The 18,965-nt window shown below is 40.8% G+C and overlaps 1 protein-coding gene across 3 annotated transcripts in view; it reads right to left on the bottom strand.

The window, feature by feature from the left end:
- Positions 1-16,464, bottom strand: part of TSPAN32 (tetraspanin 32) — a 37,920-nt gene extending 21,456 nt beyond the window's left edge. Inside the window, exons 1-4 of one of the 3 annotated variants that reach the window (XM_077321518.1) lie at positions 16,332-16,464; positions 14,595-14,709; positions 14,215-14,312; positions 3,184-3,258 (exon numbers count right to left, since the gene is read on the bottom strand). In XM_077321518.1, the coding sequence (XP_077177633.1) occupies positions 3,184-3,258; positions 14,215-14,312; positions 14,595-14,709; positions 16,332-16,400 (357 nt within the window). In that variant the 5' untranslated portion in view covers positions 16,401-16,464. Of the gene's footprint in view, positions 1-3,183; positions 3,259-14,214; positions 14,313-14,594; positions 14,710-15,814; positions 15,953-16,331 lie in introns of those variants that run through there. The other 2 variants (XM_077321519.1, XM_077321520.1) reach the window with 2 other exon arrangements.
- Positions 16,465-18,965: the final 2,501 nt, after the last annotated feature.

Below are 18,965 nucleotides of genomic sequence, written 5' to 3'. Positions count from 1 at the left end.
GAGGTATTCTGGCCCCAGTGGCAGTAAGCAGGGAGCCTTCCTTCTCCTTCAATTTACCACTATGCTTCCCAAACATATTCTGTGCGATCACAAAACCTCTGGGGTTTTTCGAAGCCTGAAGAATATTTCAGGCGTTTCTCAATGGTAAAAAATTTGAGAAAGACTGTAGACTGTGACACTGACCATTTTAAGACTGTCATCACATCTTTGGCATCCTACAAATCCAATATTGTTATATCTCTACTTTTCTGCCTTCAAGTAATATACTATTGCTATTCAGCTTTTACATAAAGACACTTGTAAATATATTGGAATATTCCCCAGTCTGCCTCAGTGATATATCTTTTGTGGGCCTCCTGTTACTTTGAAATGCTCTGCTAGGCTATTATCCTTAAATCTGTTGTTCTCAGTTCTCGTATCCATCCAGATGGGAAGCACACGTGGCTGAATGTTTAAAAAAACAAACAGGCGAACAGATTATCTGGCATCCTTCTCTCACTGACATATTCTAATATGGAGCACCATTTATTAACTATTGCTTGAGCTTCAATTAGGGCTTTTTGACCTCAGGGGGATTAATTATCAGAAAGCTCTCTTAATAGGTTAATGTTGCCAACAAAGTTACACCTGAAATCAACCACATTCAGTTCTGCCATTACTCGACTTTAGATCGTGATCAGCAAAGGCTTCCCTTCCATAAATCTGGGCATATATTTATCAACCATTATATTTATGTCTTCTTTGTTTGCTGACTTTGTTCATTGCCTGCTTTTCTCATGGAGACTCGAAATACAGGGGGGAAATTCAGACAACAAAACATACACATTAAACAATGCAATAGTACTAGGATACAGAATTAGAATATAATTGGCAAACACAAATCTTCCTAAAGCATGCCATACACAATTGAGACGGGGATTACAAAGGCAGAAAGAAGATCAGGCAAAGCATGGTGACGTGTACAATAAACCATGCAATAGTCTGCTCCTCATAACAACATCCTCTGAAACTGTTCCATTATACCATGGTTCTAATCCTTTTATTAAAAGGGCCTTCTGAACATTTCTGTCATACAAACATAGCGGTGTACACACTGACCTGGGCCCCCAATCTTTCCCATCCCCTCCAGGCCCATCATTGGCCATTGTGGGAGGGGGGTGGGTGGGTTGACATGATCATATATGGTCATATCACCAGATAAATGTTTAACAATTACAAATTAATTAACTCATTTCCCATTTGGGAAACACTTTCAGGGCCATCGAGGAGCCCCAGGGTATCACAAAATCCTGGTTGAGAAAGCCTGGACTGGACAAAGAGGAACTCCATTAATTTTCCAAAGCAAAATTTGAAAGATTAATCAACAGAGTGATCAGTTCCAGTAATCCAAATCACCACCCTGTAAAAAAGCAGCAATATCACAAACTTGCCCTGAGAAGAAGAATTACTATTACAATTAGCTGCTGAGGAACTGTCACTGCAGAAAGGAGGCCTCCTTATGAAGGAAGTTTGATGCAGACTGCCTAGCTCGTAAAACTGGGATATCTACTCAACTGAGGCAGATTGTTTATTTTCCAAGGCAACTATTTAATCCAAGGGGATCTTGAAACAAATACACAAACAGAAATTTAGGGGATTTTCTTTGCAATTAATTAACAAACCTTCAACAATACAATCATTCTGAAATATTTTTAGCTGCCAACACAGACCTTCTGGGAATCTCGATAATTATTCAAATTCATTTATTTCTTATGGCAAATGAATCCATCCAAGCCCAGATTCAGAGCAATGTGGCTGGGAAGACAATTTGAAATATGATTGGAAGCTATTTAGCAGTTGAGTGATGGATTACTGTTATGTATTTGCTATGGTCTGCCTCCATTAACAATTGAGCAGCTCTGTTCGGGATCAGCCATGACAGCACCTTCTAGACCAAATCACAGTAATCCAATCTTTTTGAAACTTAGGTGTTCTTTTGAGGAGAGACACCAGCAGCTACACTTCAATTTTGGTGCCTCTACCTCTATCTCCCTTCTGACCCCCAAATATGCCCCAGATAGATTTGTCATTGACTAATGGTCTCCATAGGGTATAATGGATATAGAAAAAATTGTGGATTTCTGGATAGTTACTGAATATGAATACCATAACAGTATGGGTAATCAGGAATATTGGGAAATATCAATTTTTGGGATGCAATATACCCAAATTTGGGGGGGGGGAAGATTCCCACCACAGAAATTCTATGGGATTATATTGTTAACTGCCCTGAGCCATAAGAGAGGGCAGTATAGAAATGTAACAAAAATAAAATAAATATGGAACATAACAGCAACTACATATGCTTGGCATAATGCTACTCAGATTCTGAGAGTGTGGAGATGCAAGATAATTTAAAATGTACCTAGGACATGATTAAATCACCAGAAGTCTTCTGTGGAAGGAACAAATGAAGAAAGAGTCTGGGTACTGTGAATAGGAAAGTTATGGTGTAACCACAGTGAGGGCTGAATGCTCTGAAATTAATTTAGGGAAAGATTGTGCTCTACATAGAGTGTTTTCCCTTTCTTTTATCAGAACGTATGCAGATATGACCAGCCTAGAAGCAGATGAGATGGACAACACTTTTGAGCCTGTGGGCATCTTCGGAATTCTGATAGAGGGTGGGGTGCAATCACAAAATGGCCGCTGCAGGAGGCAGAGGCAACCACAAAATTTCAGGGAGTCAGATTATTTAAAATTCCAACAATAATTCTTCAGCATTTCAGGTAGAAGCTCTGGCAGGAAGGTTTTTAATTTGCACAGCCAATGCTGAGCAAATGCCCCATATCGCAAATTCCACTTTTGGAAAGAACTAGGAGAGGTCCAGTAAAAGTGTCAACTGGCACTGCACTGGGGATCTGGGACTAGGGACCAAAGTTCCCAGAAAGAGCATTTTCCCCTTTCAATAACTTGGGATTCTTGACTTACATTTATGTATACTAATCCTGGTACAGATAAATACAATGGAAGTGTCAATGTTTAATGGGAGTGAAGAAACTGTATATAGTTGCTGAAATCAGTGCAAAATTCTCAGCTTCTGACTGTTGTAGATCATTGCCAGGGTCATTTTGACACCATTTTGCTGTGTTTTAGTAACTATCAGTTATTCAGCAACTTTAATTATGCTTAAACCACACATACCTCAGTACTGTTAGTTATTGTCCAGTAGGCAACCTGAACAGATGCACAAAAGACCACAGCAAAACAGAAGAAACCCTAAGGATGAAAAGAGGCATTGTTAGAGCATGCACTACTCCTTCTTAAGTGCTGGAAAGTGCTGTCATTGGGGTGTCCAATATTTGTATTAAGATGCAATGTCATATACTTAAAGAGAGAAAGCTCAGCAGTCAGTGAATCTCTAGGGCTTAATACACTGCCACGGAGACAATGCAACACAAAACCATTTTCTAATCAGATTAATCTCCCACACGTCAAACAACTAGAGCTGTTAACCAATGAAAGAATATTATTTTTATATCCCACCTATTGGGCAATTCATTGAATAATCAGTTTTAAACAATTTTGCTGATTACCAAAACCTCAGTTTTGGAAACACTGCAAAAAGTGTATGATAATTTATAATTTAACAAACAAGAGCTACCGCCTTTTGATAGGAGGACAGGACAACTGGAACACTTTCTTCACCATTCCTAAATAAACTGACATACTAGAACCAAAAATAGCTTCAAAACTAAACACATGATGCTTCTATTTACAGCCTCACTTAACAAGGTTGGCTTAAGCAAACTGGAAGTGTCCTAGCAGAAAAGAATGCTAACATTCCTGAACTATTTGTGAATGTTTCCTAAGTGGGAGAGAACGGTTGGAGGATGTTTCCCCTGATAGCTCTGTTGAAGCAATCGGGTTGCAGGCCGTCCAGGGAAGCAGTTTAATGTGTGGGAATGGGCAGCTGAATTTCTTCATGGCATGAAGGTAAAGGACATCACCTGGTAAAAAAGCCCATGTAGCTTTTGTTAAGAAAACAGAACATATTTTCTCCATACTGTTGCCAAATCTATGAAGCAACCATTAGAGCTTGGAGGAAATGACTTTTGCTAGCTGAAGACAGGAGACAAGTGTGAAGAAACAGCTTGGGAAAGAGACACAAAGAGAAATGCCCTGGAACCCACTGGGGTCACTTTCTCCATGATTCTTGCCTTGTTTGAGTGTCTTGTTACCTCTCTTGTATATTTGTAAATAAAACAAATATTCCTGAAAAACATACTGTACCACAGGGGTAGTCAAACTCCAGATGTCCATGGACTACAATTCCCAGGAGCTCCTGCCAGCGAATGTCCCGTTCTCTGTCCTGGGCCCTGCCTGGTGGAATGAGCTCCCAGAAGAGACCCAAGCCCTGTCAGAGCTACCACAGTTCCACAGGGACTGCAAAATGGACCTCTTCCATCAGGCATTTGGTTAAGGGCAATAACAACATGTATTGGGCTCCCAGAAAACTCATCCAGATACACTTACTTTACAATGTAACATTATTGTGATTAAATATTCTGTGAAATAAACGTTACCTATGTTATTTTATGACTATGTTGACGATACCGCATTAATGACATTGTTATTGCAGTATGTTGCATTGTATCATGCAATTTATCTTCTTTGTAAAATGTCCTGAGCCGCAAGGGAGGGGAGTATATAAATCTAAATTGAATGAATGAATGTGCTTGGGCACCTCTCTTCCCAAAATGACTGGAGAAAAACAATTTTGGGAAAGAGTATACTGAGGATGGGGAAGGACAAATGGAGTGGCATTAGAGCACAATGTTATATGGCTGTCCCCCTATTCCACTTGCTGTAGTTTGGACACCAAAGTCAAGAAAAATCTCTTTGTGGCTTTCCTGAAGTGAATTTCGATCTAAGTAAAAGATGTGTATCATTCACACAGTCTTGAAGACACTTGGGAGAAACATCAATGCGATAGACCAACCTGAAACTATCTTTGCATTGGCCACTTTCTGTTGGAAAAGGTAACGTCTAGTGTACCCTGAAGAGAAGACCCTGAAGGGGCAGCAGGAAGACTGTTAGACAGGATAGTCGCCTGTTAAGTGCCGTTCTTTGCCTCCAGATTGCTACTCTTAGGGAAATTTCCCCCTTCTTCTCAAATGTGCTATACGCAGTCTCCTCTGTCTCAGATACAGAAGTATTTAGGAATCTACCTCTGTCTCTCTTCTTTCCTATCAAGTATGTTAGTTCCAGAACAAACCTTTATCTACTCTTTAATCAGACTGCCTACCATAGCTGTATTAATTACTCTGACAATATTTTCAGCACTGTAACTTTAAGCCCCTAGGCAGGTGGATTTTCTTATTGATAATGAGGATGCATAACTAATAGGCACAGAGGCAGCCTGAGGAACAGTTCCCAGGTATAACATAAGGCACGTGGAAGGAAGTTCCTATGCCATTAATAATGCCTGGTACGTTACTGCCAATTATGCCTCTGGGAGCTCTAAAGCAGTTTGCTTTTAACATCTGCCAGGAGCTATATACTTTGTCAACAGTTAGATACTGTGGGCTTTAAATTTTTAATCACTGAAACAGAATTGACTTTTCACACAGCACAATTCTCCTGAAAAGATTCTAAGCTGTCTAGAAGTGTGTTGAATAATGAGAGTGAAATTGCTAAATTCTAAAAATTTAGTAGCACTTCAGACTGCAGTTAGAAAGACAATTTTTAACACTCTCTTATGTATTCCCACCCTCACTCACTTCAGATATAAAGAATGAACACATCTTAGGGCATGGTTCAAATCCAGGCCTCTCAATACTGTGCTCGTTTTTTAGTATGCATCATATCACAGTGAGGAAGACAAATTCCTATAAGTCTGCCTGGGGAAAGACGTGGTTAACAGTGCCTAGCCAATGAGGCTGACTAGAATAGTTGCACCCTTCTAAGGCACTCAATGGGATTTACTTGTACATAACTGTGGATAGGAATGTGAGTGAATGGTTTCCACTGCACTCTCCCAAGAACAGTAATCATCCTCCTGCTATTTGTAGAATATTCCAACAATGTCTTTATACATCTGGTCTGAAATGAAGATTTGCAGCTGTGTGAATCAGGGGTCCTGAACACGGTGCCCACTGGAACCTTTCCTGGCATCACCAAATGTTTTTAGAAAGTGGGCAGGACCAGGTAGGGCATTTTGCATTTTGGTATAACACAGACAGTGGCTTTATGTAAAATACCTTACCTATGAAAATAGTGGAGTTATATTCTACAGACACAACAAGACTTGACTCTGATGAAACATGATTGGGACACACAGCTAATATGTTCAGTGCACGAAACTGAAACTTCTATTGTTTTAAGATATTTTTGCAATTCAAGTGGAAGCTGAGAATCACATCACTACATCAAATTTTGTTTGTTTTTCCAAAATCATTTGCGCTCCTCTCAAAATCTGGATGAATCTCTCTCTTATTGCACACATGCACAAGGAGCTCTCAACAACTCTTCAGCTCTCACTATTGTAGTTGCAAGTATACTGCAGGCTGAAAATGACTGTGCTCATGAGAGGAGGGCTCATGTAAAGCGAGCATTTCCCCTCCCTTTTGTGTAAGTACATTAGAGGCCTACACAATGAAGACAGATACTGACAGATGAAGGTTTTCCAGCTAGCTCACTATGTATACTTATTTTGTATGTATGCCAGAAAACAATCTAAACCATTTAATTTTAAAAGGCATCCCATTAAACAGAGCATCTGCCTGAAATGCTGAAGAATTACTTTTAGAGCCGTGCATAACCTCACTCTCTGACACTGTGTGGTTGCCTCCCCTGGCAGCCATATTGTGGCTGGATCTGCTACCCAGAGCAGCCATTTTGTGGTTGTGTTCACCACCCTGTGCCAGAATTCCAAAGGTGCCTGCAGGCTGGAAAAGGATTGGGGGGTCTCTGGTGTAACTCATCCTCATGTTTAAATGTAAAGGGAATACATTGATTAATAACTGTAAATGAAGTATATAGTCCTGAGGAAAGCCACCATGGACCCATGTATGTACCTGCCTGCCTGCCTGCCTGCCTGCCTGCCTGCCTGCCTGCCTGCCTGCCTGCCTGCCTGCCTTTCTATCTATCTATCTATCTATCTATCTATCTATCTATCTATCTATCTATCTATCTATCTATCTATCTATCTATCTATCTATCTATCTATCTATCTATCTATCTATCTATCTATCTATCTATCTATCTATCTATCTATCTATCTATCTATCTATCTATCTATCTATCTATCTATCTATCTATCTATCATCTATCATCTATCATCTATCAATCTATCTATCTATCTATCTATCTATCTATCTATCTATCTATCTATCTATCTATCTATCTATCTATCTATCTATCTATCTATCTATCAACAATAACATTAAAGAATGTCGGAAACTGCAAAGAGCATCTACTATCTCTCATCAACATCTTGCTCAGTTCTCTGCCCCCAACACAACTAGGGTCCCAGAATTTTGTACCTATCGGATGTGATCTTAATGACATGTTCCATGGAGTAAGCCTAAGGTTGCTTCACTCCAGATGAGGATGGTAGTTTGCTGTAATTACAGCTGATCTCCAGACTACAGAGATCAGCTGCCCTGGAGAAAATGGCTACTTTGGAGGGTGGACTCTATAATACTGCATCCCTGATGAGCTCCACTCCCAAAACTTTGCCCTTCCCACACTCCACTTCCAAATCTCTGGGTATTTCCTAACTTGGAATGCTAAGAAAGCATTACAAGAACACTTGCTTAGGCTTAGTCCATAAGTCTCTCACATCTCAATGACACAACTAATGCAATTCCAAAGAGTTTTGAATACTGGATTTCATCTGTCAATTGTTAAAATGTAATATTTTCCCATCCACACCAATACGTTTCTATCAGCAAAGTATAACACCGGAAGCAATAAACTGTGCAATAAATAGCAGAAACTCCTGGTATAGAGGGCAAAAAAACAAAAACAAAACCAATTCAGCCTTAAAAAGAAATAAAGTGCCCTCTCGTGGTCCAATGGAGAATAACATGTGTATCAATTTCAGATGTCTTTTCCTCTTTGGAATATGAGACAGCTCTTAGCACATTTATTTCGTTATTTATATAGCATAATAATGAATGCCTATGGCTTGGAAACAAATAATATTTGCAAAATAATAGTTCCTATGAAATTTATAATCTAAATGTCAGTCGGAGGGAAGCAAAGGGAATAACTGAGGATGGGTATACAAAATGCAGATGTACGTTTCAGAACAGGACAATGACGTGAAGAGGATGCACTTGGATCATCTTACAAAAGATGCACTGCAGCCTAAAGATACAAGTGACTACAGAAATCATTCTCATTGCCCAGAGAGCAGGACCCTGCACAAGGATAAGCAGGTTGAATTTATCTCTGTGCTCCTACAAAACTTCCACTCCCACAAATTTCCATTGAATTAGGTTGATTTTTTCCAGAGAAAACTAATTGTGTCAGGAGAAAATTGTCTCACCCACCCCAGTGAAGAGATCCCCCCATCTCTTAACGATCCATGGAGATTGTAAACACCACTATTTAAAAAGCATACTTTTTGAGGGCCCCACAGAATTATTGGATAGAAACATCTAGGTTTTTACTAATGTTTCTCAGTACAAACACAAACAAACATTTTTTAGCCCCCCACTCCACCCCCGAGTGTACCATTCCATGATTCAGAAATAATCAGAAAATTATTCAAAATCTTCAGTAAGTTTATGACACATAGTGATTCCAAATAATTATGTAATATGGGACATAAAAAAAATAGAGAATCATCATGTCTGACTAGGGGCTGGGAGGGAATAGATCATGGTTCCCGGTCTCTGAGTGACCAGGTAAAAGAGAATGGGAAATGCCAAGAACAACATTAAATGAACTATCCTGTAGTTGCAAGAGGATATGACTGAATGTGAATTAAATATATTCTTTGAGTAAGAAAATTTAGTATGCCTTTAATTTTGTTTTATAAAAATACCCCTTCGCCCCAGGCTTCAACAGTCTCGGAAAGACTGATTTAAACTGTTGTCATTCCTGTCTCTATAAACCAATTTTACTATGTGCATGCTTACTAATTTATCCTGTGGGCAATGTTCCCACTGGTTTATGCTTGTAGAGCATTAAAATCCATTTGTTGTACACTAATATTTTAGAAACGGAGGATTTGCTAGAGCACAAGAACAGGACTCGATAACATTCAGGCACTTTTTAGTTCTGCTGTTTTATGTCCAGGTGAAATTGCATGACAGACAGCAGTAGCAGCCAGCTTCTTAAAGTCAAATCATACTGTAGCTTGTGTGCCATTTTGGCTCACTATAGTAATAGCGTCCATGCTTGTCCATCTGTAAGTTTCAAATGCTAGTCTAAGAATATTGGGGAAAAAATCAATGTGAATTTTTTTACTAGGAGCCAAACGGCATATAAGAGTGCACATTCCATTTTTGTTGGAAAGCATGAGCTGTTGGGTACCTAGTTTTAGGTCTTTTCTGGAAAACCCATGTATACTTTGTATTTTGACAATTTTTTTGTTGTGTACACTGCATAAAGGTTTTGTGCCAGATCTGGTTCTGTAATGATTGGGGAACTGAAAGTGGAGAGATATTACAATGCAGGTACTAGAATATACAAACTAAAATAAATACTAGAATTTTAACAATTTTCCCTTTCTCTCACTGACCTTCCTCGCCTTTCTCTTTTCAACCTTTCTTATCTACATACAATAACCCATATTTCCTTTGCCTCCAACCCTGAGGGCCATTCCGCACCAGGATCCATGTTGCAAATTGTTTGCGGAACGAAAAATCACCATTTTAAATAGTGGAATTCGTCATTATGCACACCTGCCTTTGTAATGGAATCCAGTTGCGTTTCTATCGTTTCCCACAGGTTTCCGGTCTCGGCAAAAATCGCTAGCCAGGAAGCGATATTGCTGAGCTGTGTCCCGCCCCTGGTCGTCAAGCAGCCAATGGGCGGCCGTTATTATGCTCCCAAACAGCCCCTTTCCCTTTAAGGAAGGTTTAAAAAAAACACACACACGTTGCAACGAATCTGCGTTGATTCGTTGCAACGGAGAGACCCATCCAGCTAGCAGGTGGTGTTTGAGCTGCCGTTTCATCGTTGCCACGCTCCCCCCAAGTGAAAAAAAAATCCCCCCCTCACGGGTGCGATTTTCGGCCGAAAATAGTGTGAAAAATAAAGGGAAAATAAACCAGAAAACGGGCCTCTGTGTTGCTTGTGCTTGGTGACTTTAAACAGAGGGACTGCAGCCGGGGAAGCCTCGCTGGGTAAACGTAGGCTTGCCGGTGCGTTGATCTCCACTCACTCGGAGAAAAAAAAATGGCGATTGCTTCGCCGGAAGATCAGAGGAGAGAGCCAGGGGGAGGGACTTTGCAGAAACCCCAACAATGGTAACGCACAGAACTTTTCCGCTAGTGTTGCAGATTGGTTGCAGGAGTGTAGCGCCTTCCGGAGGGTGAATCCACTTTTTGGGATTTCCCTTTAAGCGCTACAACGAAGCACTTTTTGCGGATCGGTTTCAGGAGTGTTGCAGATTGTCAACGACATAGCAATTTCAATTAGTAACCATTGTGCTATTTTGGATGAATGCGGAATGGCCCTCACTATCTACATCTTGACTCCCTCAATATCTTTCCATTTTCTCTCCCCCTGGACCCTAGCATTACAAAACTTTCAACCAAAATCTCTCAGATCATCAAGATTCACCATCTATCTATCTTCTATATCTTAACCATTCTTTCTTAATACCTTCCAACCTGCCCTACAAACTAAGTTAGTAACAATGTTATTAAGTTGTTCTTGACCAAGACCCCCCTTTTCACTTCTAAAGCTTTAATAAGCCTCCCAAATATGCCCTGGGGCTTTCATCCTTCCCTTTATTTAATATTAAAAACTTTATTAGTTTTTGCTGTTTTGAAGTAAGTTCCAGATTCCTCTCACACACACATTTTTTATGTTCACCTTTACTAATTACCCATTTTAAAATTCTAATAAAGGTTTTTCCCAGGCAAATGTTCATCTACATTTATATCAACAGTGTTAAAATTGGCTTTTCCTTCTTTAAAACTGAAGGAAGCCTTTTAGCAGTATTTAGACAGTTCTTCAAATGTTTCCCATTCCCTTTTCCTTTTTCTCATAGTTTTCTCACAGTCCCCTTTTTCCAATTTAAAATGTCAGCCTATCTATTAAAAAAAACACCGTTTTAGTAGACTTCAGTTTAAAAGAGCCCCCATAAGGTAGGGACTTAAAAATCTGACAGTTTATTTAAATAACAGTTTCATGTGTTCTCATTTATCTCTTGTTCAGCTTTTACTTATTCAAAACTTACATTTAAACCCATAAAGACCATAGATCATTTTAGCCTTTATTATCAGTTTGTCCTTAGTTCCCTCCGGCGGCCAGAAATGGCCATCGGGAAGGGAAAGAGTTGGCCACTCTGTAGTACAAAATTTAATCAATAAGGATTTCCTTATCTGTGGGGTGGTGCATGGTGAAAAACCCTGCCAAAAACATGCCTAAGGGACTCTCAGGAGTCACCTCAACTTTTGTGTGGGAGAGGACAGGGCCTTTGCGAAGACTAGGTTTCCTGTCCTCTTGAGGTCTCTGGGACCCCTTATTTTCCCATCATGCCTACTGTTCTAACTTAACCAAAGGTACTCACCAAAAGGAGTTTTCATGGGCACCGTGAAAAACTCAAACCAACCAAACCAAAGTAGAGGCTTTCTGTAGCCTCTCTGTGTTGTTGCTTTCGGGTTCGAAAACTGAGCTCCGTGCTGAGTAAATCAGGTGGAGGGTGCTCCCGAGACGGGCGCAAAAGAGCTCCCAAGGCACCCCAAGTCTCTGGAGACCGTCAGCCCAACAAACTCACCAAGGATGCCAATTAACTCAGCTTCTTCGGTTTTCCCGGTCAAGGAACCAAAATTGTCATGAAAATTCAACCTCCCTTTCCTTCGTTTGGAAGAACTTCGGACAAAAATATATAATGAAAGCAACAAGATGTTTGTTTTTTTTTAATTTTTATGTACATGAAGAGAGAGAGTTCGGATGTACCCAAATTCCTCTCTGGGGTCTGTGAGGTAGCACAGCTCATTATTAAGACAACTTTAATATGCCTACTTCTGTCTCATGAACCAATTAGTTCATGAGTTCATGCCCTTTCACGAAATACGTAATTAGTTTATACTATTACTTTCACTTTTACGCTTTCTTTGTCTCCTCATTTTACAGAGTTACAAAACAGCCACGAGGCAAAATTAGATAACTTGCCTTTAAAAAATACAAAGGGGGGACTTTCTACCTAAAATTAAATTTGAGCCTGAAGATTTTTAACAATTCCTATTCTTCCTTCGGCTCTCCCATTGGCTTATTAGTTGATGAGCTTACATTATAATATTCCCTCCCACCCCAAATGATGCTAAGCTTTCTGCTACAGTGTCTGTCCTTGCATTCGCTCTTATCTTGTAACATACCAGCCTTTGTCTACTCCTACTTTTACTGTCTACGTGCTGACCTTCTAACATGTAATGGCTTCACACTGAGACAGAAGACTCTATTATATTCTTAACAACACAATGAGGTGTCAGGGCTGGGACATGCAAAAGGGAGAATTCAGGCCATTCCAGCATGCTTTCCCCTCCCTGGCAATCATCCCCAAGCGTCACTTCTGCTGGCTTTTGCTCGCTGCCTCGCTCGCTCGCTTCTGCTGCCGCCAAACAGAGCCTGGCTTGGCTTCTCCCTGCCCTCGCCTGCAAAACTCCTTCTAAAAGATGTGTGTGTGTGTGGGGGGGATGCTTCTCATAGCTCTGCCACACCTTGGTGTGGGACATTCTTTTCATTAGAAAAGTCTTTGTACAAAAAATGGGGGGAAATGCTTCCTGCTGTTCTGCAGTGTGGTGGACCGGCATGGAGCATTAAAAAAAATTTTAAGGAGTTATTGCTGGGAGGCTTCATGAGCCTTCCCTTGCTGTGCAATGTGTACCTGCAGAGCTCCATGCCATATGAAGGGGGGGGGCTGGAAAGCCCTCAAGTGCTCTGCATGAAATCCAGTGGCACAGCATCCCCTATCTTTGCCAGCAAGGTCTCTGCACTCTGTCATCTGTATGCATTGGTCAGAGACTGTATCAGCAGGTTCTTATCAAAGTCTAAGGGTGTGTGAAAGTGGAAAGCAAACAGTTCCCCAGATACCTAATCTAACTGAGAAGATCCCATCTCACACAACACATTTAGATTTGGGCAGATATGGAATCAGAAAATTCTCAGTGGATTTGCACGTGGAGAGTTCAGCCAAACAAGAATGAAAATTAGAGCTAAATAAAAGATGTCATGAAACAAGACACAGCAGTGGCAATTTTGTCAAGTCTTATGTATATTTTAAAAACCTTACATCCTCAGTGATGAACATTAATGAAACCGAGGGACTTGCTAAAGCATCTGAATAACTTCTCTGCATCAGGAATTAGGAGCCAGAGCTGGAAACTACCCAGACAGCTGAAAGGAACTCCTCACTGCCAAGGCTTTGTAACCTACTGCAAAGTACCCTTCTATGCACAACATCAGAAGCATTTGCAGCCTCCAATATACAAAATCCTTTATTTTTCTTGTTCTAATAATGCACAAGCTTGTATTAATAGATAAAGTTGTCTTTTAGGAATTTGGGGGGAGGCTCCTCCCAGTTTGCTTCTATTATGCCTAAACAAGCATAAATTAATTTTTAATGTGTAATATTTCCGTAGGAAGCAGTTTCTTTTCACTTAGAGTATAGGTTGCACTGGTGACGTTATCTCTGCTTGCCTCCCTGTGTCCTGGAACTTACAGTTATCACAATGGGATTTTGAAATGACATCCTAACATAGCTTGTATGTAGATCCAGACTAGTACCTGTACACATATGCAATTATACATAGAGGTATTTATAAATATGCAAAATATACATCTTTCCAACCATTCTAATGGATACTTTGGCTGCTCATTGCAAGTACTGTGTGATGCTCCTTTTATTCGTATATATTGATGAGGTGGCTTGACTAGTATTTCCCTGGCATATTGCAAAGTGCAGAAATGCCTCTTTGTGCACAACTGTAAAAAACAAACATACAACCCTCTGATCTGACAGTGCTGAGCCATATTCAGCCAACTTACCACTGCCAGGGCACTCTTCATGTCTCTCCATGTGGCAACAATGCTCAGTACAGCAGCAATGGTCAGGATGCTACTCAGGCATATTCCGGCATACAAAACTGAGGAGTGGAGTAAACATACAAATGAGGGCACAAAGTACTGTAATGTTTAAGAGAATGGATAACTAACCCCTTGTTGCTTCTACCCTCGCCTAAGAGTTGCATTGCAGAACGAGTCCTCTGATGAAGCAACAGCCTTGTTTCTTGCCAGTGTCTTGTGCATCTCTCAGTTATGTTATTTCCTAGACCTTAACATCATTGTCCAAGTTGAACTTTGCATTGTGGTATGAAATAGAAACACTATTCAAGGGTTTATTGTTTCCCAGAGTTTCCAACACTTACCTAAACTGTGAAAGGTTCTGATGAGGTTTGTTTCCAATGAGACTTCACTTATGACAATGAAGCGCTTCTCATAGTAGGTGATAACGGCCAGTATAGCTATTGATAGACCAAGCAGCTGAAGAGAGAAAAGGTATCAAGAATAATAAACTTCCATCTCATAAGCAGTTGTTTGGCAATAAATACATGTCTTCTGAACATATATTTACCAGAAAGCTAGTGTTTCTCCATTTGTGCCATTATGAAAAAGAGGGAGCATTTTAAATTCACATGCAAGTTATAGTTACGGAGAGTAATAAAATACATTTTTGCAGAAACTTCTTAGGTGGGTCTTCTGCATTCAGTCTTGTCTTCCTTTTGGGTGATTACAGGTAAACTTGCATAGGCTTGGACTATTACACCACGACGCAACAAGTCCTGTGCAGATCTAGTGTGGGGATTTTCATGCCGTGTAAATACAATGGGATGCTAATGACATCTGAAGCCTGGGAGCAGAACTAGTTATAGAGACCATAGTGCAACATACGAAAGCACTCCAACAGTCTTGTTCTGAAGACAGTGATTTGGAGAACTAGGAATACCCGTGCATGATTGACCAAACAGCCCAAAGTGGAGGTTCTGCCTCACCAGCTGTAATAGCATGTGAAAGTGAGGGATGGCCATGGTGAGTGATGGCCATGGGAGTCTTCTCAGCTGAGTGATTCAAGAAGAAAAAAGGGGGAAACAGCTCTAATAAATTGCCTCACACACTGCTGAATCATGATACTGACATCAGTCTGAACCAAATCAAACACTGTAGAGGTTTTTGGATCTGCCATATCTATCTACCTATACACCATCCATTCTGCTGATGCAACTCACAATTATATATGAGGGGTAAACACCAGCTAGCAGAATTAAACCAATAATGGAACTCAACCCCAGCCCAGGGAAGGAAATGGCTTGCCTAGAATAAAAGAGGCATCTGTGTTCCCTTGCTGACTAACTCCTTAACTGTCTGCTGCGCTGGCTATTATTTGTGTATAGACTAGGACGGTGCTGTTTTTGTAAACAAAAAAGTGCTGGTACTCGCATATAAGGTCCCACTGATTCCCCCTAATTCCTTCCTCAAGACTTGGGGGGGGGGCTCCCAAAAAAGTGCTGATACTCAGGACCAGTGAATACTGTCACACCCAAAAACTGCTGGGTTGGGAGAAGGAGGGAGTGTGTCTTCCTTTCCTTACCAAGATACAATCCCAGGACATGACTTCTTTTGCACACGTTGACAAAATCCTCAAATTTTTGTACTATCGTGACATTAAAAGTAACTAAGACAGCCCAGTTTTCCATTCAAAGCAGATGCCTATGGGATAAAGTTTTGTTTTAAATTATTTTAAATTAAAAATGAATCAACAAGAAAATAAATCCTCTAAAATTGTATCTTCACAGATAATCAGAAAAAATATTTCAGACATGGTAAGCTTTTCCAACACATTTTTTTCTAAGCAAAATAGGTCCAGTGGTTTTCTCAAGACCCCCCTCCCCCAGTCTATTGAGAATAAGAGACATCGAAACCACAGAGGAGAAAAGGCACAGCTGCAAAGTAGTGATAAGAGCCCAAGACACTTTGCCATTTAACTAGTGTTTCTGGCACTTGTAAAACTTAAACATTTGTTAACAAAATTAAATCAACCCTTCTATTAACAATACAGACCACCTGTTTGGTCCACACAATTTCTGCCCAGCTCTCCGCTTCCTTACCATGACAAAGAGACTGGCCACCAGTAGCTGGCACTTGGCAGCCTGGACCCAGCGGCATTTCTGCCCCATGCCTCCTCTTCCCTCTGCTGACTGGAAGTCAGTTTGCTGAGAAGGGCTGGCTTTCAGTTACTGCTTGCATCATTGCAGGTTGGGAAATGTAGTCCCAAAACATGTTTCTTCAAGAGAAGACACATATTAATAATACGCTTTTTTAAAAAGTTTTGTTTAAAGACAGATCTCAGTTCCCTAATACATTTTAGTCTTCTCAAGTAGGTTATAGATAGCTGCATTGGCCCAAAGTTCTATGTTCCTCCCAGAAGGTGCACCTGGACCCCAACACCATTATAAATCAGCATACCTGCTCAGGGTTTCACCCTGGAAGCTTACAAGACATCTTAGAGAAGGTCTTAAGATACTGGCCTCCTTTAATTTTTTTAAACATCCAGGCTGGTAAAGAGCTCTGGAAAACTCAAAACTTTGCACATTGGTTTGTGTTCTTTTGGTTGTTCCTAATAAAAAGTATTGTGTGGCTTTTGTTTTACACATTTAGGTTTGAGTCACATGATGTGTGTTCTCACTGTCAAAGAAAGGACTTATGAATATTCTGGACTGAAAACTTATTCTTGGAATTGAATCTCACGGGAAGCTTTATGCAGATACTTGTTATTGTCTACACCTGGCTGGATGAGGCTTCTTTGGAGGAAAAACTTCTTGACAAACATGATATGTAGCTTAGTCTGATATCAAACCTCAAGTCATAGGTGGGAAGTCAGGCCAAAGGAAACTGGAGTGGTGACCACAAAGTATGATTGGGATACTGGATTCAGAGCCTAGAGGAAGTGAGACGCAGAGCACATGGTAAAACGCAGAAACAGATGTCCTGGTTGCTAGGCAGAGGCAAAGTTAGGGTGGGCTGGAGCAAGTGAAGTGCCTGTTTTGGGATTGTTGGGGCCCTTGAGCAGGACCCCCTCATGCCTTCTTATCTTGGAAGAAGCAAGGCACACAATTCTCTTTAGACCTTATTGCACTGCAGGGTGATGTGGCCTAAGGGTTATCATTCAGACTACAGCTTGAATTTGACATGGGAGCATTTTACTCAGGCTAAATGACTGAATGACTGATGTTATTTATTTTATTTTTTTTAAGAACTTGCCACAGCGTGTGGAACAATGCCAGGCCCTGGACTAATATATAGCCAGTTCTAACATATCTCAGGAATTACCTTGTTTTATGATACACAAGGGCCTCTTGTGGCGCAGAGTGGTAAGGCAGCCGTCTGAAAGCTTTGCCCATAAGGCTGGGAGTTCAATCCCAGCAGCCGGCTCAAGGTTGACTCAGCCTTCCATCCTTCCGAGGTCGGTAAAATGAGTACCCAGCTTGCTGGGGGGTAAACGGTCATGACTGGGGAAGGCACTGGCAAACCACCCCGTATTGAGTCTGCCATGAAAACGCTAGAGGGCGTCACCCCAAGGGTCAGACATGACTCGGTGCTTGCACAGGGGATACCTTTACCTTTACCTTTATGATACACAAACGGGAGGACTATGAAGGATCAAAACCAAACTATGTGGTATGATGTATACAAAACAAAATGAAATTGCACAATAACAGGCTGCAACCATCAGAAAAGGCTATTACACCATTTTCCCAATTTGCATCCTGCTGACTTGCAAGACACAAATGGAATTTAGTTACAGCAAAAATATTCTTACAACAGTGAAAAATAATTAGAGGAGGCGTTAATTTGTATATTTATATTTTTGGGAGGGGGGGACCCTATCTACCCTTTGGAAACAACTCGTATGATGCAATAAACTTTACTATCTGTCTCAAAGAAAGAAAACCAGAAACTGTTTTCTATACTCTTTGGCATCTTGCTGGTTTCGGAAACTGAAACACTAGGGGGAGCAGCCGAGAAGGATGGAGGGAGAGCAGGGGCAGGAACTGTGGCAAGAGAAAAGACTTTTTGCTAGCACCTGAGTTATGGGAATATGGAATCAACCATTAGTAGACCAATCTGAACCTTGTGCAATAGTCAGCTGACTCAACAATATTTACTGAATACAGGTTTCCTGAACAGGTTGCCTAAAATTTGATACCATAGAGGGGAAACAGGTACCTTTAGAGTACCTGTTTCCATTTTAAAAATCTCTATTGACTAAGCTTTATAAGGATAGCTTAGAAACTCAGCTGAACATTTCTTCTTGGCATGAGAGGTGAAATTTGCTTAAAGTTGGCAGAAAGTCCAATTAGGACACAAAGGTATCAATGAGGGTATACTTGGCTGTAATTAGAGTCTCCTGCATATTTCTCATTATAATGCAAAAGCTAACTAGGGAGGGAGAGCCTCTTGTGGCGCAGGGTGGTAAGGCAGCAGAAATGCTGTTTGAAGCTGTCTGCCCATGGGGCTGGGAGTTCAATCCCAGCAGCCGGCTCAAGGTTGACTCAGCCTTCCATCCTTCCGAGGTCGGTAAAATGAGTACCCAGCTGACTGGGGAAGGCACTGGCAAACCACCCCGTATTGAGTCTGCCAAGAAAACGCTGGAGGGCGTCACCCCAAGGGTCAGACATGACTCGGTACTTGCACAGGGGATACCTTTACCTTTACCTTAACTAGGGAGGGACAATTTCTGG

This window comes from Paroedura picta, chromosome 2 (assembly GCF_049243985.1).
Source record: "Paroedura picta isolate Pp20150507F chromosome 2, Ppicta_v3.0, whole genome shotgun sequence".
In the NCBI taxonomy this organism is placed as follows: domain Eukaryota; kingdom Metazoa; phylum Chordata; class Lepidosauria; order Squamata; family Gekkonidae; genus Paroedura; species Paroedura picta.
Note: the sequence above shows the minus strand (reverse complement) of the source record. Positions and strands in the feature narration are given on the sequence as shown.